General features: G+C 39.5%; 1 protein-coding gene across 4 annotated transcripts; it reads left to right on the top strand.

The window, feature by feature from the left end:
* Positions 1–1,428: 1,428 nt before the first annotated feature.
* Positions 1,429–22,453, top strand: kank2 (KN motif and ankyrin repeat domains 2). Of its 4 annotated transcripts, none has more exons than XM_043233933.1 (13): positions 1,429–1,581; positions 8,109–8,194; positions 12,904–12,966; positions 13,183–14,559; positions 15,583–15,795; positions 15,905–16,010; positions 16,296–17,027; positions 17,114–17,201; positions 18,387–18,606; positions 19,505–19,647; positions 19,736–19,936; positions 20,635–20,733; positions 20,821–22,453. In XM_043233933.1, the coding sequence occupies exons 3-13, from the start codon at positions 12,921–12,923 to the stop codon at positions 20,875–20,877; spliced, it is 3,282 nt and encodes a 1,093-aa protein (XP_043089868.1). In that variant the 5' UTR covers positions 1,429–1,581; positions 8,109–8,194; positions 12,904–12,920; the 3' UTR covers positions 20,878–22,453. The 4 variants fall into 4 exon arrangements, with proteins under 4 accessions (XP_043089868.1, XP_043089870.1, XP_043089871.1 ...); XM_043233935.1 differs by having other exon boundaries at positions 12,888–12,966; XM_043233936.1 differs by lacking the exon at positions 1,429–1,581 and adding an exon at positions 7,840–8,027 and having other exon boundaries at positions 12,888–12,966.
* Positions 22,454–23,168: the final 715 nt, after the last annotated feature.

Here is a 23,168-nt window from a genome sequence, read left to right as displayed (position 1 = left end):
TTGAGTCCTTTATGTATAAATGTAGAAACACGTACATATATAAAACATGAATAAATGTGTATTCATTTATTATTAATAGAACATGTTATTTACAGTGCATTCTCTGTATGGCAAATATATTGTAAATAATATTTTAAGATAATTTTTTAAGATAAACAGATAAAGATACACATTACACTTATAAATATGTGTATTATGCATATTTTTAAGAAATGAAGATATCTACTATATATATATATATATATATATATATATATATACATATATATATATATATATATATATATATATATATATATATATATATATATATATATATATATATATATATATATATATATATATATATATATATATATATATACATATATATATATATACATATATATACATATATATATATATACATATACATATATATATATATATATATATATATATATATATATATATATATATATATATATATATATATATATATATATATATATATACATATATATATATATATATATATATATATATATATATATATACATATATATATATATATATATATATATATATATATATATATACATATATATATATATATATATATATATACATATATATATACATACATATATATACATACATATATACATATATACATATATACATATATACATATATATATATATATATATACATATATATATATATATATATATATATATATATATATATATATATATACACACACACACATATATATAAAAGCTATAATACCGCTGTTGTATATTAGTGTTTATGAAAACTGATTAAGGTGTAATTAATATTTACAATAGTCAAATTCAGTTAATATATTGTACATATAAGATAACTTGAAAAATTCTTAATATTAAAAGCTTTAAGCGCTCATCTATATTGATGTCGACGCACACATACTAGGCTACATGGAAATATTAAATGTGTATTTTTACATTATTAATACACAATATATTAAGATTTAAAAAAAACGTTTCTGAACCCTCTCATTAATCCCCTCACAGCTTGACTGCCTGTTTCTCAAAGCGACCTCCATCTGGTCAACGTGTCATCGATATGTAACGAGACAAAGAAAAAATCGCGCCCGTCCATCTGCGACCTAATAACAGATTAATATCATCTTAATGTCTCCTTGCAGCCCATATGGTCCTCATCTTTGCCACAGGTCGGTGACGTAAGGCCATTATGACGTCATGCCCCGAGCCCATCGCTCGCGTCATTAAATCACGGATCGCAAAAAAAAAAAAAAAAAGATTCAACGCGACCGCTTTAAAGCGCAACTTAATGATTTTCCGATATACTTCGCGAATCTAACGATTGTGAGCGCGCGCGCGCTGTCCCCCGCGTTACTGAGCGAGCCGCTCCGTTCGGCGAGGATTTGTCCGGTAAAAAAAATAAGAAGAGCAAATATTTGAGGGGGATTGCGGGATTAGGGAAGAGTGGCTCTTTAAGAGCGGAGGGGAGGGGCTCGCTTCACGCCTCGGCTGCGGTGTTTTTGTCTCTGTCAGGGAGACTGCTGCTGGCCTTATCGACTGAGGGCGCTGGAAGGGGGTAGGTGACAATACACGCATGCTTTCTGCCTAACCTTGTGTTTTTTACTGGGAAAAAACACACAGTTGTACCGTATACGTGTGCACTGCCGTTTTTCCATTTGCGCTCACGGCTGTGGCGCTTCGGTCTTTGTGCTGCTCGATTTTACTATGAGTTTCAAAGTAACGGTACTACGATGGGGATTCGCCGTTTGAGACGGATTTATTGCTGCTATGCATATTATTTCTACAGTCGGTATCGCTTTCGTTTGAAAAAACGATGCTCGCTTTTATTGGTTGATATATTATTATGGGGATATGGAAAGCGTCTGTAGTGGGCAGCGCGCGCAATGCCTGAGCGGTGTTAACCCAGAGAGTTCACACACACGCGTGTGCGATTATATTTAATTCGTAAGGAATGTAATCATTGGTTATTTAAAACATATTAATAAATAAGAAATTCATTTTTAATGTAGTCCGTGTTAATTGCCCGACGCGCGCCTTTTTGGTAATAGCCAAATCAGCTTTTATGTGCGTTATCTGAATATTGCGCTAATGGTGTGTTTAAACGGGTAAATGAGCGCTGATGGCGGTTTGGGGGTGAATTCTTCATTAAATGAAAGCCCCGTGACTGCTGTGACTCTGGGGAGAGGGTGGGACGGCTGGAGTTCTTCATGACTTCCAGATGTTCATCACTTCGCTGCAGCGGTTTTGAATTCGCTGGCCCTGATTTGGTTGGCCAAGAACTGTTGGGTTCAACACGTGCGCTGATTTAAATTAGCGCGTTACCGATTGTGAAACACCTCGACAACAACCACTCGGCCCAATAAGCTTGCAAAAAACGCGCGTCTTGTCGTTTGGTTGTTGCTTTTGCGCGACTGGGGGCATTTGAAGTTTTTACTGTATCGTTTTAGTCACGCGACTTTGCGTTTTTGTTTTTTTTGGAGGGGTTACTTTTATTCTTTCTAGCCAGCCGTGTGTTTAAGTAACAGCTATGAGGGACGCGATGCGGTCAGAGCAGTCGCGTCGCGTCGCGGCGTGCAGGCGCAGGAATGCGCGTCGTTTGGCGCGCGGGGTGAAGTCGCAGGAATGCGCGGTTATAAACCCCATTTGTACGGTGGATCACACGCTGGGCGTCTAAATGATGTTTGCGAGACTGATGGAATTAAGACACGGGATTACGCGTATCTGTCCCGAGCGCTTTTAATTTCCTTTAATTGTTGGAGTTTCTCAGCGTGTCGTTTGATGATTGACGTCCTCTCAAGACCTTGCCCCCCCGCGGGAAAGAAAACACAAACGGGGCCTGCATCTCAGTGGTTTCTCTTTGATGGTGTTGGCACTTTTCAGATTAATTTCCTCACGTAGCGACTCCAGTGTCTCACACAAAGTATCTTAAGTGACACCAACTATGCTTTACGCACCAGTGGTCGTTCTCCAAGTTCATTTATAGCTTACTGTACGGCGGAAACTTGTGTTCTCGTTTGTGACTTTTTGTACTTTACTAAGGTTTTTTTCAGACAATGCTTCTTATATATTGAAGCACAACTCCGTTGTTTCTCCTGAGCATCCTCTGTGTGACGGTGGGCGCTTTGGTCTGATTCTCAGCAATTTTATGGCTTGTCATGTTCGCTTTAACTTGCCCCCAGCAGGCATTAGTCTGCTTGATAAGCTGTCTGTCTGTCACTTTAAATGTGATGTTTAATTCATCTTAGACAATGCCAGCAATCATCAAGCGCTCAAACAATCACCATCATTCTGTTCATTCTGCAATAATTTCCAACTTTTTTGGTTCGGTAGCCTGTTAGTTCCCATTGAAACATCACATCAAGGCACGCCAGGAAGGAAGTTTTGTTGCTGAAGAAAAGTATGATGGCTTGCCATTGCCACATGCTTGTCTGCTGTATATTTGTTTATTTATTTGACCATGACAGCAGTTATTATTCTATAAATGAGCCCTATATATGCCGTTTCATGTTCAGTTCCTGAAAAGGCAGGTAAAAATTTCAGTTAAATATTTTATCACAAATATCTCACATAAAATAACACAACTAACTTTATCAGCACACTCCAAAAATGTCAGTTGGCAGCTAGTATTCTAGTGTTTACTTAAAGTTTATTTATTTAACAAGCCACATCTAAAGTCAAATAGTTATACTAATTCCTCTAATGTTGTTACAGTACATGCAGCATTCAAAAGCATAGACTAGCATATTTAATTACTGTAAAGTCTGTATTTATTTGATATTTGCTCACTATGAAATATGTTACGTTTCCAGTCTAAAAGTAGGTTTGTTTATATCAAATATAAAGTCATGTAATTGTTTGCGTTATCTTGAGCTCATCTTGTCAAACAGTATGTGTAATGATTATCAAAGCGGCGTCAAAGCTCAACACATCTGTAATAAATGCAATATTATTTACATTACGCATACCTGCTGACATTCTTTACATGAAAGATATATCATGTATATATGATACATAATTCTCGTTTTTTTTGCTCTTATAAACACTGTCCCTTTTTTTATTAAGTTTGTATGGAAGAAAAAAGATCTGTCTATACTTCAATTACCTCATGACTTTAAACAAAATTTGCAACTATTGCTCAGATATCATAATGATCATAATCGTAACATGGCCTGTTAAAAATAGTTCTGGTTACATTTAGCTTAAGATGTAATTGATTTCATCGTGTTGCAGTACAGATAGTTCTTCTTATGCAGTGTATTTGCCTGGTTTTGTGGCCCAGCAGAAAGTAAAGAAACGCTCTAATCGGGAGAAGACATTAATCTGAAGGGGAGAATGGAAATTTTAGAACAGACTGGAGTCCCCAGAGTGAAGGTGTGTCTCAGTGTTTGTCTGCTGCATGTGTGGGACATGTGTTCTGGGGTGTGTGCTGTGCCTCGTCTATCCCTGAAATGCTCGGTCAAGTCTCTCGCAAACGTCAACGCTGTATGCATTCAGCTCTGTCAGGATGTATGAGAGTTGCCCTCTGGAAAAGTTTTGGTTTCCACACTAGAGGTCTGGAACCTGGAAACGGCAGAGGCTGTGAACGTTCCCCGTGAAATCCGCTTTGTTTACATTAGCGAGCAGAGTCTGACTAACTCCTAAAAGTCTCCCCGACCGCAGTGATGAATCGTCACCCCTTACGTACTCGTGACCTTATCGCTGCTGCGTGACACGACACTTACAACATCTCTTTTGTTTGTCTTTTTCTACTTCTAAGCATTTATTTTCCCTCCTAGCTTGTCCATGCCATTCATCACCCTTAATCCCCGAATTCTCTGAGGAATTTGCCGTTGGTTCTTTTTTGGAGGGTAAATTTGGATGTCTGTGGTGGTTCCTGTTGGCCGGCTCCACCCCGCGGGGCCGTTTCCTGTCCGAGGTCAGCACAATGACCAATGGCGAGGCGGCGTGTGTTTGTTCTGCAACTGCTAAGGTCGTAACGTGAGCAGAGCGAGGCCCCTCCCTGGGCCTTGAGCTTTGGCTTCAGGCCGCGGCGTTTCTCTGGATGCCGTCGTTTTCTCCGTATACCACTCCCTAATGTAAAAAACAGCCCCGTATGCGCGGGGCATGCGGACAGTTTCCAGCATCGGTCATAATTCTCTGTAACGTCCTGGTTGGAACTTCGCAATTGCCTATGTTTACGAAGCTGGCAGGTTTGTCGCGTAACCCGTGACCCAGCGGAAATGTCCCCAGACGATTCACAAATTGAGAAGAACTGAGCTCTGAGTTATGCGTGTTATTCTTCCATGAATGGATATCAACAAGATCTGGTCGCACAACAACAGCTTTGGACCACCAATGGAGAAGTATTCCTCCCAGAACAGTTTCTTCTTACTCTAGGTCAGAAAGCACCAAAAATTCCTCCCAAATTCAAGATAAGGGCCACTTTTCCATTAAGAGGCAGTATTTGGCTCCTGGAATTGGTTTATAGGGGTGTTTTTTATAATTAACTTCTTAAATGTATAATTCTGTGTTGTCTTTTTCTTCATGTGTTTCCATTCAGCCAATTAATTCATTTGAATAACTTTAAGTTTTAACAGCCAATCAGAATCCACGTAAGAAATTGAGCATTTAAAGTGGCAGACAATAAATCTGCATCATTTTGTAATAAACAGGATGTTTATTGGTCCATCGGTGTGGATGCTAATAAAGTTTTCTTTAAAGTTAATATTTTTGGTGCCTACTTTGTATACTTGACTTTTTACGCTAGTCTATCCATACAAAAACGAGGTCTCCTTGGGACTTTATGAGTTGTCAAGCATAGTTCAAAGACAAGGCACAGTTCCAGCTTTGTCTTATGTTTTTTCTTGAGTGGTTAGAGGAATGCACTAAATACGATCACAATCGGGACGGATGAGGCCTTTTAAACTGTTCAGGGTTTTCCTTAAGATTCTTCTAGTCCTGCTGTACTTTTTTTTTTACAGCATATGGTCAGCAAAGATCACAAAACGTAAAGCCAATGGCATTTGAAATGACTCACGCTGGGTTTCTTAGCCTGAAAGTATTTTTGCTCTAGACGTTTCCATTTAAATATCACCCTTTGCTGTTTTCGCCTCTCCTGGTGTCCATCCTGGACCTACACCCTTTGTCTTTCTCTTCTCCTTCCTGCTGAATTCGCTGCATTTTTTTTTTGTCTGCTCTGTTACTGTTTCTGTCTTTTCTGTTTTTCTCGCCCTCCCTGATTTTGAAGTCTCCCCTTCGCCTTGACTGGGAGGAAGTGACCGACTCCTTTCTGGGTCTTTGGGGAACTGTAGCTCCTTTTCCTGTAACTCTTTCTGAACCTGAACTCTACGTAACACATGTGCACACTTGTTTTCAATAGGCCGTATCCCTCGTGTGGTTCAGAGCACAGTATCATACTCATCTATCTAAAGGTCTTGAACTTTTGTTGAGTACGTGCTTGACAGCGTGTGGTTTCATGTGTGGTTGGAAGGAGACATTTTCATTGTTAGCCCTAGACATAAGTGTGTAAGTCAAGTGAGGTGTCAATCTTTCGAGCTATTGTTTTATGTGCATGTGTTGGCCTTATCCAAATTTTATCACCATCCACATAGTCATTATGGTAAAAACGACTATCAGTGTAATAGTGTTATATGTGACACAGTGCATGTGAGATGTGTTTTGAGCCATGATAAAAGTAAGGAAATCTGCACATTACAATGATTTCTGAAGGATTATATGACAAAACTACATGAATTGTGCTGAAAAATCAGCTTTGCGTTGCAGGAATAAATGACATCTTATAAGATTCTAAAAAACAGAAAACATTAATTGTAGTAATATCTAACAAATTTACTGTTTTTAATAAAAAAACACATTTTTTAAATGAATTGTAACTTTTGAATGATAGTGTGTAGATTATCGGCATAACGTTTTTACCAAAAGGTTAACTTCGGCTAAACTCTGGCTTCTTCCCTTTTCAAGCTGCGTGTAAAAATGTTTATTTTATGTCAGTGTTTCTTCATTTAATTTTGAAATCATTTTTAAATCTCTCGAATTTTTTTTTTCTTACATCATCAAAATAAATTCCAGCGTCCATAAACTAACAGCAAACCACTAGCAAATTCATACAGAAACCAAAAGCTGCATATTAGAAAGAGTTTATGGTTACGGTACTCTTTTTTTGTTGTTGTTGTTTTCCAGAAAGAATAGGACTTTCTCAGCAGTGGGCAAATAAGAAGCATTACGTGTGTTTTAAAGGCAGTCTCTCTCTCTCTCTCTCTCTCTCTCTCTCTCTCTCTCTTCCCAGTGCTCCTCCCAGCTCTATATTAGAACCAGCTGTGGAGTTTGAGGCTGAATGAATGGCTCTTTGTGATTTGGCTGTCACTCCTGTACAAGGCTCTGTTTCTTTCTCTCGCTAGAAACTGGCATGACAAAAGTGTTGGAACAATGTAACCTAATGTTCCTGCTTTGACATTGTTACTCCATAAAATCATATCAATTCACTGCAGAAACGCATGTATGGCGCATTGAGCTTTAGAAGAACGTGCCCTTGATTCTTCAAGTGCGAGTGTAGATGACCAGAAATGAAATGTCTGTATGATATTAATATGATTTTTCAGTCATGCAGATCTTTAACCACAAAGCCGCTTGAACCCTGCTTTTGAAGAAATCTTCGAGGTGTAGGAGTGATTGTGAAGGTCCGCGATGTTCTGAAATGTTTCTGGATACCTTCTGCTGTCCGGCAGGGGTGTGTCCGTATCTTTGGGTTTAGGCGGGTGACTCAGTAGAACTCCGGACCAAAAAAACACTGCTCGCAGTGCAGAGCTTTCCCAGACTCGGAGCGATTTGCCAAGTAACATGTTGTTGTGGTTGAGGGAGATGAGGGGTGTGTTGTGGTGGTAAGCAATGATGATAGAGAGCCAAGACGAATTAGTCTCTCACAGAAGAGGCTTTTTTGGATCAACAGTCGTGAGGAGTGGCTTCTCTATTGCTCGAGATGACTCCAAACGTCTGAAATGAAGGGTGCGACCGAAAGAATCTGCCAATGTTAGTCGTAATTTTAACTGCTCTGTAAATAATTCATCTGTTTTTCCCCTCTTTTAGGATTTTGGTGGCACCTATAAGAGAGTCGAAGGAATCGAAAGAGGAGAGCGAGGAGGTCGGGGAAGAGAGACCATCATTGCAGCACAGTGAGTTATTTAACTCTGACTGCTATCTTTAGACAAGATACAAATTACTCAAGCAGTTTCCTCAAGTTTAAGGAGTCGATTTATTCCTAGTTTGTAGATAAGCATCCCAAATTCCACGTCTTAGCTAAGAAAAATGAAGCAGCTTGTTGCAAACCTTCCCACAGTGATAAAGAGACCTTTGAACATCATCATCAAAACTAAACACCCCTTAATGTTTATCCGTTCCTCAGAAAGCTTGCTTGAGTGAAACTAATGACCAGACTTTTTTTTCTTGACATGTTTTCATAATATAAAGCAAGCTTTGAGGAATTCAGCTTTCCTGACTCCATGAGCGTGGCATAATCGAATGTAGACCGTTTTAAGACTTCCCTTAAGATTGCTAATCTTAATAACGTGGCGGTGGGTGTGGGACACCCTGGAGGCAAGAGATGTCAACTTCCGCTGCTCTGGAATGCAAAGCGAGGGAAGTTGGGAGAGAGGTACGGAGAGAGGGGCACGGGTTTAGGGCAAGGCATTCCTTCCGGAGGAGGGTAGAGACTGGCTGTGCTGGTGAAAGGTCTGCTGCATGCCACTGAGAAATGACAGGGCACTGCCGGGGAGGGGGGCACACTGTGCCCTGTTCACTGTCATTTCAATGGGACACTGTTTATAAGCAGACAAAGAGCAAGGAAGGTCACCGCCACATGCACGCATAGTAAGCGATGCAGCCCTGTTCTTCAGTTGGAGAGGTTGGACATGGTGGGCTAGAGAAGGGGATTGTTCGGGAGCATGAGGCATAGCGCTGAAACGAGTCAGGAAACTAGGTTTTGACATTTACTTTACCACTCTAAAATATTGCTAATAGTGGTTTGAAGTGTGTCGCTGTGCAGTATTTTGGTTGGATATTGATACGCGGCTGCTGTTCTGGGTAATTTTACCATGTTGCTGAACAATTAATTGAAACGGAGCGTCTTTCTGCAGTATGTTCAAATGGTTAGCCTTGCTGGCAGAGACTATGTGCACTAACTCTGCCCAACAATGTGTTTTTGGATAGACAATGTTACACAAGATGGCTGCCAAAACAACAGATGACTTTGAAACTCCTGAAGTGTTTCCAGATAAGTGTGCCATATGCATCAGACGTTTAGCCAACGGTCCGTGGGCATAACGTCTGAGGCAGAGACTAGACTGCAAACAGTATTCAATAATAACACGCTGAGTATAAATTATAATTTTTATTGAAATTATTAAATGGTAAAACTCCATTGAATCAGCCTTTCGCCAAACTAATTCTTCATCCTTTTTACATCTAATATGACATCCGAAAGGAACTTAGTTTCAATTAAAAATAAAGTATCAGGTAGGGCAAGGTATGGGAAAGGCTTTATGAATTAATCTTTATTTTCATTGTATGCACTCAGTGATAAAGAACAGTTTAACAGCCATTTAAGCTCTTATTGTCATAGTAAGGCAGTGTCTATTTAATAATTTCAATAAAAATTATCATTTACAACTCAGTATGTTATTATTGCATACTGTTAATAATGTACTACTATACTAAGGTGCAGATAATTGCCGCTATTTGCAGTCTAGTCTAAGCCTCAGACGTCACGCCCACGGACCGTTGGCTAAACGTCTGATCCATATGGCACACTAATCTGGAAACAATTTCAAAGTTATCGTTGGATTAGTTGAATTATATAGAATTTCCGGAAGACGTGTGTCGCTTTGTTTAACGTTCCGCCTGGAAACAAAGATGACATGACACCAAACCCCTCACGAAAGAAGAAAGCCGTCAGAGCCGTTTTGTTGAACTGTCGATTCACAGTTTTGCAACGTGAACTACCGAGCAAAACCTATATTGAGTTAAAAAACACATGCACAAGAAGCTGATATGTGATCCTAACCCCCGAATATATCAGTTTTCAAATGTCACAGCATATTAAAAATGGTTTGAATTGGTTAGGCTTTATTAATCAAAACCGTCGACCTGCAAAGCATACATTGTGTTAAAAGGAGTAAAATTTGTTTGAGTTTTATTGCCTCTAGGGTTCATTTCAGTTTTGCAGAAATAGGTAGAGGAAAGTATTTCCAAAAATGCCTAGGTTGGACAATTTAAAAAAGTCCATTATACTTCTATTTTCACTTAGTATAAATAGAATGCATTGCTATTTAAAATTAGCGCAAAAAGCCACTGTCAAATCAAAGTTGGTTTTTCTGAATGTTTTCTAGGTGTTGCTTAGCAGATGAAAATCAAAACCCTTTTTTGAAAATTTTTGTCTTTAGATATGAGTAGATACTGGTGTTGTTTTGGCTGCTTTATCAGTTGACGGGAAAGTCATAAGTAGGTTATGGCCGCTGGGAAAAATCAGTAAGATCAGATTTGACTTTGTACTAACTGTGCAGTGTGATATAGGAGAAGTTGCACATTAAAGTTTATGAGTTTGCTTAAATCTTAACCTAAAATATGAACAATAATAATGGGTATGTTAGAATAATAGAGCAGAGAAATAAAAGAAAGAGACAAAGAGAGATGTGTTCGAATACAACAAGGGTGTTTGTGACATAGTCAGGGCAGTTATTGCTGAAGGCTGGATGTTTGTCATGCTGTGAGCCTTTACTGGAGTCTCTAATTATGGCACATCAACTGTCCCCCTGTCAACACTCTTCACAGCACTGACGCTCAAATTTTCACACATATACACACAAGTTTGTGTGTTAGCGCTCACAGTAACATTTCTCAAGCGTACTCAACATTCATTTGTGGCTGTGGCAGGGGAATTAAAAAACCCACTAATTAAGATGATATTGACTTAAGCAGCTTGGCATGTTATAATAAAATCTTTTTTCTTTTTTTTTACTGTGTGTGGCCTCATTATCTTCCTACATTGTGATATGTTTAATGGCCACAGCCAGAAAAAAAACATACAATGTTTGTTTTTTAAATGTTTTGCATTATTAGCTTCTAGTATTAAGGGTAAAAATGTATTTTTTTTATTCTTTCTTTACTTTTTTTATGTTTAAAAGCATTAGTTTTTTATTCTGCATTGACTTCTGTTGTTTACATTTAATGAAAAAAGTCTAAATACTAAAAATACAATTACCGCATTACTTCTTAAAATTATGAAGGTGAAATTCCAGTTACAAATAGTGTATTCGTTGTTCTTAACATGACATCTGAAGTTCAAAACAAATACAACCGAAAATCAAAGTGGGCACTGTGAGACAGCTGAGAGGCCTGTTAAATGAGTAAGATTTCAAGTGTGGGAAGTGAGCAGAATGATGGGTAGTGGGCAAGAGAGCTCATTTTGTCTGCTTAAGATCTACAAAATACCAAATCAGTTCAGTCAGTGTTTCCGTATGCCCTACTTTCTCCTCAAAAAGGCAAGAACATAAACAGACTGAGAGGGTCATGAGATTAGACAGAGGGGAAAAGTTTTGTGTGAGGCAGCAAGGGAGAAGCAATTTGCCGTTATGAACCAAAATGACTGGAGCAGTCAGCAGTTCTCTCTGAGATGTCTGTGAAGTTCGAGCCCAACTCTGTGGTCTAATATGCTGTTAATGTTGGGAACAGAGATAGCTCGTGGCACTGCAGCCCCCTTACCACTGACTAATGACCTAGAAAGTTAATCTTTGGCAAAAAGGCACATTAGCTGGGAAAGATGCAATGCTGAGGGGAAAAAGAGAGCAGTCTGAAGGCACGTGAGCCAGATGAAAAGAGAGAGAGAGAAAAACAGCTATAGTAAGGGCTATGCATGTAATGCTTCTGTTTTATTTTACCTAATTGATTTAAAGCTGGAATGCTTTGCTTCAGTCGAAATGCTCAACTGAGAGAGCGGAAGAAGGAAGAGCGGACAGAGGTCAGCTGCTATCTCCTGATCATCAGCTGACAGAGTGAGGAAAAATAAGGGAGAAAAGAGGAGATAAAAAGCATGGAAAAGTGTGGGAGAGAATGCCCAAGCAACAGTGCCTGTGTCTGTTTTTTTTTACAGTACCTCGATTCTGAGAACCACAGAGAGCGTATTCAGATGATTCCTAATAAGGCTGTAACTAGACGCTCATTCTCCTGTTGTCGTCTGCCAGAGAACTTCCCCTCTTTTTCCCCTCTCCTCCAAACAAGAGAACTAGAAACAAACAGAAACCGAACAGTCTAACTTTGTAGGGGACGTATTACAGGGAGTTTGACCCTCCTAATTAGGACTTGAACCCGAAACAAAAGATTTGCGTGGGATCTTAAAGGTCTAAATTCAAGTCAGTGTTTACATTTCATTAGGAACATTTTAACATCAAAAGTTTATTTACTAGTTAATTGTTCAAGAGTTTTCTGTTAGTATCTATAATTAGGTGTATATCACTACTTTTATCATTGCATACTTAACTGTACCAGGGTTCCCAAAGACCCCCTCCTGAGAGCACTGTATACTTTTTTAGTCTTCAAAGAAAAGGTCAACTGAAATTTACTCGTCCTCATGACTGACTTTCCACTATGGAACACAAATTAACAGATATTTTGAGAATTTAAAACGTCATCAGCTAAAGAGTAAATCATATTCAGAAATGGGACCTGAGAATGATTCCATTAATAATCCTTTAGAAGTATGTTTGTATCCTGCTGCTTAATTTCTGATTTAAAGATTTTGAATGTGAGCTGCTTATTAGGTTTGGCCATTAATCTCATAGGTCCAATTATAAAATTGTTATTTGTTGCTTATAGTGTCTTTCTTATCCAGGAGAGATTGGCTGGTGAATGACAATCATGGCTCAGGTGCTTCATATGGACTCAAGTTTTCCAGGTAAGGTCCCACTTTGAATGTGGATACTACACATACTCAAATTTTTATATATTACGATTCTTTAGTCTTTCCTCTGTTCACTCTTATGTAAGAGGCTAACTAGTAAAGTGATGCCTTGATATAGTCATAGCCTGAAGTTTATTCTTTTCCCTGTTGTCTGATTCCGAGATTAGACCGAGATTTCCTGCAGTTTAAAGTTGTTTCCTTTGTCTTTAGGGAAGATTAACCCCCCGGAGCCCCCCTCCTTGCATGGAAAGGACCCAGAGGCTCCATACTCAGTAGAGACTCCCTATGGCTACCGTCTGGACCTGGACTTCCTCAAGTATGTCAATGATATTGAAAAGGGCAACACTATTAAGAAGGTGCCAGTGCAGCGACGCCCGCGTTATGGCTCGCTTCCACGCGGCTACGGCTACACAGGCTCCTGGTGGACCTCCACTGAGTCACTCTGCTCCAACACAAGCATGGACAGCCGCCATTCATCGTACTCCTACTGTGCGCCAGGCTTTCACACCTCACAGCGGCCTAACTTCAGTACGGCACGCGTGGAGAAGACCTTGCTAGACGCTCGCCGCAAGCTAGAGGAGGAGAAGGATGGCCGTCGCTTCTCGAACTTGGGCAGCATGCACAGCAGCATGGCAGGCTCCAACACCTCACTGTCCAGTGCCCACAGCTTCAATCGGGCCCAGGGAGGGGGCTCCTATACACCAATGAGCTCTGGCTTGTCCACACCCGTCTCACCGACGCCCGCCCACCTCCAGCACGTACGGGAGCAGATGGCCGTCGCCCTGCGGAAGATCCGGGAGCTGGAGGAGCAGGTGAAGACCATCCCGGTGCTGCAAGTGAAGATCTCGGTGCTTCAGGAAGAGAAGAGGCAGCTTAGCGTGCAGCTCAAGAGCCAGAAGTTCTTGGGCCACACGCTGGGGTTCAGTCGGAGTCGTCCACGGGGAGAGCTCTACATTGACATTCCCGAAGAGGAGACGGGAAATGGGACAGCAGCAGCCAACAGAGCCGCAGGAAGTCTTTCACCTACTACTCCAGGTTCTCTTCAGGACTCAGGATGTGAAATCGAGGAAACTGTAATTGTCGGTGGAGCTCGTCCGGGGGCAAAGCGGGAGGTGCGAACTGTCGGTGTGGGACCTGAGGTGGCTTACCGTCAAGTGGGAGTAGGGGTGCGAGAAGAGGACTTGGGGCTGCTGCCTGAAGCCGAAGCCCTCAAGACTAAGGTGGGGCTGTTAGAAGTTCAGCTGAGGAAAACCGTGCAGGAGCTACAGAGCGCTCAGCAGCAAGTGGAAGCAGTTCAAAAAGAGAGGCAAGTTCTTTCCCCTCAGGTGGGCCATGCGGTGAGGGCCACCAGCCTCGGCTGGCAGGAACAGCAGGGCCAGTCCGGGGCGGGCCTGCACACGGTTGTCAGTTTTACACAGCAGCCTCATCAGCAGAGGACTGTGGGAATCCAAGTGTACACGCTGGAGCAGCCCACAGTGGTGGGTGTAGGGACGCTGCTAAGGGCCCAGGGTTGCACTACTCCTGCTCAGCCTGTGTCTACACCGGAAGGAGCCCACAGAAGGCATGCAGATCCCCCAGCAGCCGAGGGTGTGTATATCTGTCTCTATTCACTCAACTTCATGTTGTTCCAAACTACTTTCTGTGGAACATTAAAGGATGCAAAATTTGCATGTTGCTTTTTTCTGTGTAATAACAGCGAAAGGTGAAAAACTATGTTTACTTGTGAAATTACAAAGAAACCATCAAAGAAGCACCATTAAAGTGGTCCATGCCCCGTATTAGTATTCTGACACAGTATGTTACAAGAAGGACCCATCACTATAACATGTTGCCCGTCCACTTGTTGGTCTTTTTGCATTGTTCTGAATGAAAATATACATTTATTCTTTGTCATTAAATGTGCTTTCGAAGCTGTAAAAATAGCTCTCTCCCCTGTAATGCTGTACACAAACGCTTCTTTATGAGAAATTGCAGGCATGATGAAATGAAAATGAGACTAATCAGATCAATCACTGCAGATTAGCATCATGCAATGGAGGGGTTTGGAAAAATTAAACATTGAAAAAATCATTTGGGTAAAAATAAATGAATGGGTTACCCTTTTTATTCCATTGACTTCTATTAATGTGGGAAACTGGAAACACAAGCTGATGCAAATTTGGTTGCTTTGCCCAGTTCATATTTAGTGAACTCTTGCCTATAATGTTGTAGTATGTGAAGATGTGACCAGTAGACCAGAAGATTAATAGGTCACAGCATTACCTCTGAAACTTTAAAGGTTTACAGAAAAGTAGAAAATATTGTTTATTTTTGCATTTTGGATTGACATTTGGATTTGAAATTTATGTATTTAAATAAAGCACTACACAGCATGACATCATATCTTGTCTATTACGGTGTCCAAAGAACTGCAATGTGACCACCCTTAAGTCATTTATGTTGCTGTTTTTATATTTTTGGAATTATACCGCATCTGTTTCTGTTCACTTTAACTCTGTTGAAAATGGCAGCATGCATACTCTCTATTTTTTCCTCTTTCGTGTCCTGCAGAGAAAGAGAGTTGGTTTTGGACTAACTATCCCTTTAAACTACCCCCTTTCTTTCCCCCAGAATTGCCGCGTGAGTTTCCCATTGCAATAAGCTCTAAGCAGGTGCGGGAGGTTTTGAGAAGCGAAGTGTCCAAATCAGTGCCAGTGACTAACCAGGCAACTGCTATGGAGACAAAGCGCAGCCAAGTGGCAGCCGTCTGCCAACGGCTAAAAGAGGGAGAAATTAACCAGCAACCAGCAGAAGAAGCCATCCAAATCGATCCAACAAAACCAGGTTTGCGTTGTTGTTTTTTAGTAACTGCTGATAACAATGCATCACTTATTTTCCATATATTCCAACTAGTGATTTTTACACTCTCCATGTGTGTGTTTTCTTTATCCAGCCTCCCCTCAGTCCAGCCTGAGGTCAATCATGAAGCGAAAAGCAGATGGTGAACCTGGCTCTCCGTACACCAAAAAGAACCTGCAGTTCATAGGAGTCAATGGAGGGTAAATACAGAATAATGTGAAGTAAATATGTTGTAGATCATTAAGCTACTATGTATTTTTGCTTGTGTTTCTTTTAGCATAGACTATTTTGCTAAGGGTAGCTTAAGTTTTTAAGAAATTTGATATTAAACTCAGAACAAGCATAAAAGTATTATTTTGCTGCCTTGCAACAATTCAGTTTCCTTCAGAAACTGCACATCTTGTTTAGATGATCCTCTTGGGATCAATTTCATTAGATCAGAGGGGGTTTTTTGTGGTAAATAACAGTGCTATCGTGCCCTGCAGGTACGAGTCAACATCCTCTGACGACAGCAGCTCGGAAAGTTCAGAAGATGAGAGCGATGCGAGCGAATACCACGAGGCTACGGAGAAACTACCGGAATCCGTGGCACAGCAGTCTCCGGTGACCTCCTGCAGCCCGCAGCCTGTCTGTGAGACAGCAGCTGCTCAAACACCTCAGCACAGCACTGCCCAGCCACCAGCCAATCACACTGCAGCACAGCAAAGCACCAGCCAATCGCAAGCCACGGATGCAGCTACCCAGCAACAGGTCACCCAATCACCAGCAGCAGAGGCAGGCATACAGCTCTCTGTAAACCAGTCGTCAGTGACCACCGCCACGGCTCGTCCGGAGGGCATCGTTCAACCCGCAGATGTTTTCCAAGGGCGTACCTCTCAAAGCACTGCCGCTTCTCTCGAAAAAGACTCTGTCCAGGTGTCATCCACCAGCTCGTCGGAGCAGCAGTCCAAAGCCACAGAGTCAAACGTCCAGCCAAATCTCGCTCAGCCAGACATATCAGGCCTTGCTGCTCAGCAGACGATCACTCAATCACAATCCACCAGTGCCAAACCTCAGCAAGATGTTAGCCAATCAAAAACCGCTGACCTCACCGCCCGACAAGGAGCGACACAGTCACTATCTACTGATGCCTCAGCAGAACAGGACATAGCCATATCCTCCTCCGCCAATCCGGCTGCAAATGCGAGCACCACCCCTATTAACAAACAAGCAACCAGGTATGGAGGCTCAAATCAGTGACACCAAGCTTATGAGATTCACGTTTGGTCACGTAAGATGATGAGCATTTTTTGTTTCTTCCCAGACTGGAGTTGAGTGGCAGTCTCATGGCAGCCCTTCACACCTTGCAGAAGGCACTCAGTGAACCAAATGCATTTAGCCATCAAAACGCAGTATGTTCATCAGTTGTGTTCTCATGCTTGTGAACGACAGATTGCATAGTTTACAACTTTGTTTTAAAAAATGTATTATTTAATTATTTTTCTTAGCTGTTTGCAATAGGCCATTCGAATTCTGTAATGCAGAAAAAAAGGCATCAGGTCCTAAAAAAAGAAATTACGCTATAACATGAAATGTCACAGAATTTGACATTTTGAATGAATAAATCAAAAGGAGGACTGTACTCTTAAATCATTCATACAGACTAGTATTGAATTATTCCTTCACAACGTACATTACTATTGTACAGTAGAATGTACTTAAATTGTGATGTGATGATAATCAAAAAATGATAAAATCACCAAAACCTAATCTTTAAAGAATATATCTCCATTTATGTAAACTGAAATTAATGCTTTGTCTGCATAAATAAAATAAATTGTTACATTTTTATTTGGTTACACTTTAAAAAAAAAATTAATTAAATATTAGTATGTATAATGTAATTAATGTTTTATGCCTTCATTTGGTTACCAACCCTTTTTTAAATTAATTTAGATTAAATAAATCCATAAATCCAGAGCAATTAAAAGAGACAACAAAGAATTTCTGAATTTCATAGAATCCCATTATTGTTTAAAAATTTATTATTATTACAATTTACAGTTATTATGATAGTAATAAATTATTAATTATAATTATTAAACCAATAAAGTGGAAGTCTGGGATGTAAATACTATATGTACAATATTTACATCTTTATTGTTATTGCTCATTTTACTATACTGTACTATTTGTGCCTCAGGGATCAAAAATAAAATAATACCTGAAGTTTCTAATCAGAATCACAGTTTTCATATGGCAGACCAAAATAACTATAAAATAACAATAAAATTCCATTGGATTTGAATTGAATGTACGTACCTACATGCATACTTCACCACACTTGAGGTTTGATTTCTTTTGACGTACATCTTTCTCTCTACACTTTACCATAGCAAATACCGGGACATGGGTTATTCCAGCTCCAGCGCTATAATAATATATACAATATAAGCAAGCGCCGCATTTTTAAAAATCTGACTTGCCGTTAAAAGAGCTATTGAGTGATATTTATGATCTGCTAGTGAATGAGCATGATGTATTTAATACAATGCATGGTGGTTAAAGCCTGTTTCTGCCTGCTCTTGTGTTGCCAGAGGACAGCCTACACCACGGTGCTGCAGGAGTGGCTCAGAGTGTCCTGTCATAAGGCTGCTGACACTGCAGTAGTCAAAGCGTACATGGACACCTTCGCCTCAGTTTCTCCCCAGCTACTGGAGTTTGTCATCAACATGGCCGACGGCAACGGGAACACAGCTCTGCACTACACTGTCTCTCACTCCAACTTCCCTGTAGTCAAACTACTGCTGGATACTGGTGAGCGACGCTCTTCGCATCTGAGCGGTGCTCGCTGCTCTCACGCTATTTTCGTAGGCGCTATCAGATGGCCTGGAAGACGCACGCACATGCTTGGACACTCTCATCTCCCCGTTTATACTGGAAAAATTGAAAAAGGGAATTCAGTACTTCAGGAGTGTCACTAATATGTGACCCTGGACCATTTTTATTTGAAGCATCGTCTAAACAAATAACTAAAATTAATTAATTGATTAATAAGCTTTCCATTGATGTTTGGTTTGTTAGAATAGGGCTATATTTGGCCAAGATACAACTATGTGAAAATCTGAGGGCGCAGAAAAATATAAATATTGAGAAAAGTATTTAAAGTTGCTTTTAAAGTTCTTATCGATGCATATTACTAATAAAAAAAATATTTTAATATATTTACAGTAATACATTTACGAAATATCTTCATGGAACATGAATTTTTTCAAAGTTGGCTAAAGTTTAGATACATAAAAACTAAATTATTCCAGCGATACAAAGTTAAATCATTAACTCTTCAGCATGACATGATCTTTCAGAAATCATACTAATATGCTGATTCGCTGTTCAAGAACCATTTATTATTTTCATCAGTGTTAAAAACAGTTATAATACAATATTTTTGTTGAATCCATGATAGATTGTTTTTGTTATTTGATCATTAAAAAGTTAAAACAACAGCGGTTATTTGTAATATAATCTTCTGTAACTCTATAAATGATTTTACTCTCACTTTTAAAGTATTTGTTCCTTTAAAAAAACGTACTGAGGCAAGCATTGGAACAGTAGTGTCTTTGTGGCCAAAAATGTGTCAGTGCTTTTTATTTAGCATGTGACGGAGCTATATCTGTGCCGTAGCTCTTATTTATCAGCTGTCCTTGTTGTGTAGGTCTCTGTAATGCTGACAAGCAGAACAAGGCTGGTTACACAGCTATCATGTTGACAGCTCTGGCTGCCTTCAACTCTGACAGTGACCTTCAAACCGTCCTACAGCTGCTCCGCACCGGAGACGTCAACGCCAAAGCCAGCCAGGTACGCCCCCTTCTGTTCCCTCAGAGTACTCCAGCACGGGTCGGTCAGTGTGTAATACTGTGTGTGTGTGTGTGTGTGTGTGTTGCAGGCAGGGCAGACGGCGCTGATGCTGGCGGTCAGTCACGGCAGAGGGGACATGGTGAGGGCTCTGTTGTCCTGTGGAGCTCAGGTGAACCTGCGTGACGACGACGGCTCCACGGCTCTCATGTGCGCCTGTGAACACGGACACGTGGACATCGTGCGGCAGCTGCTGTCTGTGCCGGGCTGTGACGCCACGCTCACCGACAATGTGATTGTCTCTTTCTTTATTAAGCATGATTCTACCTTCATCTGTTAAAACCTGTCTTCTTTATCGCTTGTCGTCGTCAAGTGACAGGGCAGCCAAAAATGAAACTTCCATCATTTTCTCAGCCTGTATGCATTTTCGGTAACACTTTACTTCACGGCGTCCTCGTGATGCTTGTGCATCCCATATTTTCTTCTTGTGTGGATCACATATTTTGAAGAATGTCGGTGACCAAACATTTTTGGGTCCCATTGACTTTCATTGTATGGACAAAAGAAAAATACAGTGGAAGTAAATGGAAATGAAAAATATTTTTACTTACATTTCCTCGAAATGCTTATTTTTTTGTTGCCAAGACACCAGTCACCATCCCTTTTGGTGTGTTATGCTATCAAGCTCAATTCTTTACTATTATTCCTTACAAAAATATGTATTTATGTTTATTTAAATATTATATATATATATATATATATAGAGAGAGAGAGAGAGAGAGAGATAGACGATTTCTAAATGAATAATTTGAAGTATATATAAAATTATAACAACTCTTGTATACAAATAATAGAATACATTCCTAAGAACTTTTTTTAAACTACATTCAGGTTTTTTTATTGTGCACACTCACGTTTGCCATTAACCCTTACATTTAGCTGTTCCATCGATGCTTCTGGTTTGTGACGTTTTCTGTTCGTGTTTGACAGGACGGCAGCACGGCTCTCTCCATAGCCCTGGAGGCCAGTCAGAACGACATCGCCGTGCTTCTGTATGCACACCTCAATTTCGCCAAGCCGCCTTCCCCCGTGAGTGACGCCTGCTCTGTTATCACCTAATCGCCAAAGTCAAATGTCCCGATAACAGCTGTCACTCTTTCTCCTTTTTTTCCACAGGTGTCACCAAAGTCTCCAATTCTGGGTTCTTCTCCTCCCTCCTCTGAACTGAAGTAAATGGATGTCATGAACCAGACGTCGCCTCGTCCAGCAAAGGATCCTTGTCCATTCCACTGTCTGTGTGTGTGTGTGTGTGTGTGTGTGTGTGTGTGTGTGTGTGTACATGTGTACAGTATGTGTACCCGCAATTTAGCATGTACAACAACTTTTAGAGATATACAAATTGTGCACTCCTAAAAGACTTAGCACTTGACACCATCGGCCCTTATATGTTGTTTTTCTCTTCCTTTTGTAGCGAAAAAAAGCGGTGCGATTCAAATAAGAACAACAGCAATATCATTCATCTAGCGGTCCATTTTCTTAAACAAGCGTCACCTTATACGGCCAATTTATCGAAGTGCGTTTACTTTAAACAGTCCAGCAATATTTAGCATTCGAATCATCCAGCTATACTCATACAGCAACCGATTACATTTATCCGAGCGTTTTCAAATGACATTTATAAGAGCAACTAAAAAGACGTCTTTTAATCAAGTGTCCTTTTATGGTTTTTACTATACTGATACGAAAAACACATTCTGAGTTTCCACACCAGCTGTTTTTCAGAACAACGTTTGATAGCCTTTACAAAACTATATTTGATTATACAGTGCAGTTGTCTCACCCTTCAATGGGAAACGAGCTCCAGCTGCTTCTCTAGATTTCTAATGCTATCTTTTACAGGTGGTTGTAATGTTTTAGCGTTTTTACTGAATGAATTCACGGTGTCATCCTGTTTCAGATAGCGTTTGTATTCAGTTTGTGGGCTTGCGTAAATCTTCTAGCTTTTATAAGTCCTCCTTTACCCTTATTTGTTCACAGCCGGTGCAGTATTACGGTCTTTTGGGATCGTACTTGATTCGTGGAGGACTGCATGCACGTGCTATGTTGTTCATGTAAAAACTTGTAGCGAAGGTTTATCAAACAAGGGCTCTCCGAAAGGCATTGTAGATGAGCAAAATGAGTTTTACGGAGCTAATACGTTGTTTTTGAAATCGTACATAGCCAGTGAAGGAAATATGAAGGTACGCAAGTTTCTTGTTGGATGAGAAGAGATATACACATATTGGTACTGGCATGTGTTCACTGAGCACCGGCTGATTTAGTGTCTTTTTGCTCAGTCCCTGGTGGTTTTTTACGGTCCAGAATGTGGGGGGAAGGCTCAGTATTGTCTACGACGAATGTAAAATGTTTTCCAAAATGAAAATAATATATATCATCTCCAAAGTTTTAGTGCACAGACTATAAAATTTTTTTTTAGCCATACAAGATGTTGGATTTTATCGTTTTTTTAAATGGAAGAGCTTTGTTTAATCGGAAAGACGATAGATTGAAATCTTTTTTGGTTTACCCACTTTGTACACATGCTTTGTTATAACTAGTTTAGTACCTAATCAGTTTTATACTCTTTTGTATTTGTTTTATTTAACACTCTTTGGATACCTTTAAATTTGTAATATCTGTTCACAGCTTTGTATATCTTTTGGCACGTTTGCCAGCCATGAACCTTTTATGTAAAGTGCTCACATTTAAATTTGTCTGTTGGTTTGTTTGTTTCCCTTGTTTTTTGGAAAAATAAATTTAGATAGAAGGACGTGGGGTCTTTATTGAAAGTGTTCATGCTAATAAATGTTCGTGCTTCGTTTGTACGCCAGAGGGCGCAATAATACAACGATGAAGAAAACGGCGTTTTAGACCGTACTGACATAGGCTACTTTATGTATATATAAATATAGTCTTTATTTATTGCAACCAACATCTTTTATTGACAGGGTACCTGTTTAATTTCATTCCGACACCTGCACTTTATGTTCAACGCAGTTTGATTTGAATGGAATCTCTTTATCAAACATATTTACGAATGTGTCGATAAGTATTTATATTTAAAGTATCTGTATTGTTATTTATAAAGCCGCAAATAACAATTATGATTATTGCATTAAATATTAGTGTAATAACTTAGTCTTCTCGCTATGTTTTTTTTTCTTCTCATAACATGTAATGTAACGAAAGAAATTGAAAACAACACGATAGCTAAAATTTTTCTAGACGCATGCGATCGGCAAAAAAAAAAATATATATATATATATATATATATATATATATATATATATATATAAAATATATTAAAAATTATAATAAAATAAAAAATGAATCTTATATATATATATATATATATATATATATATATATATATATATATATTTATATATTTAAACAAAAATTAAAAATGAATAATAAAAAATATATATATATATATATCATTTTGCACTGATGTGGGACAACACAAACTACGAAAACATATTTTA

Source organism: Puntigrus tetrazona, chromosome 3 (assembly GCF_018831695.1).
Source record: "Puntigrus tetrazona isolate hp1 chromosome 3, ASM1883169v1, whole genome shotgun sequence".
Taxonomy (NCBI): domain Eukaryota; kingdom Metazoa; phylum Chordata; class Actinopteri; order Cypriniformes; family Cyprinidae; genus Puntigrus; species Puntigrus tetrazona.
This window is presented reverse-complemented; position numbering and strand designations above follow the sequence as displayed.

Excerpts from the sequence above, each read along its gene's own strand:
- kank2 (XM_043233933.1), top strand. The coding sequence starts at position 12,921 with ATGACAATCATGGCTCAGGTGCTTCATATGGACTCAAGTTTTCCAG. Across the intron at positions 15,796-15,904 it reads AATCGATCCAACAAAACCAG|CCTCCCCTCAGTCCAGCCTG; the intron begins GTTTGCGTTGTT and ends TTCTTTATCCAG. Across the intron at positions 19,937-20,634 it reads ACGCCACGCTCACCGACAAT|GACGGCAGCACGGCTCTCTC; the intron begins GTGATTGTCTCT and ends CGTGTTTGACAG.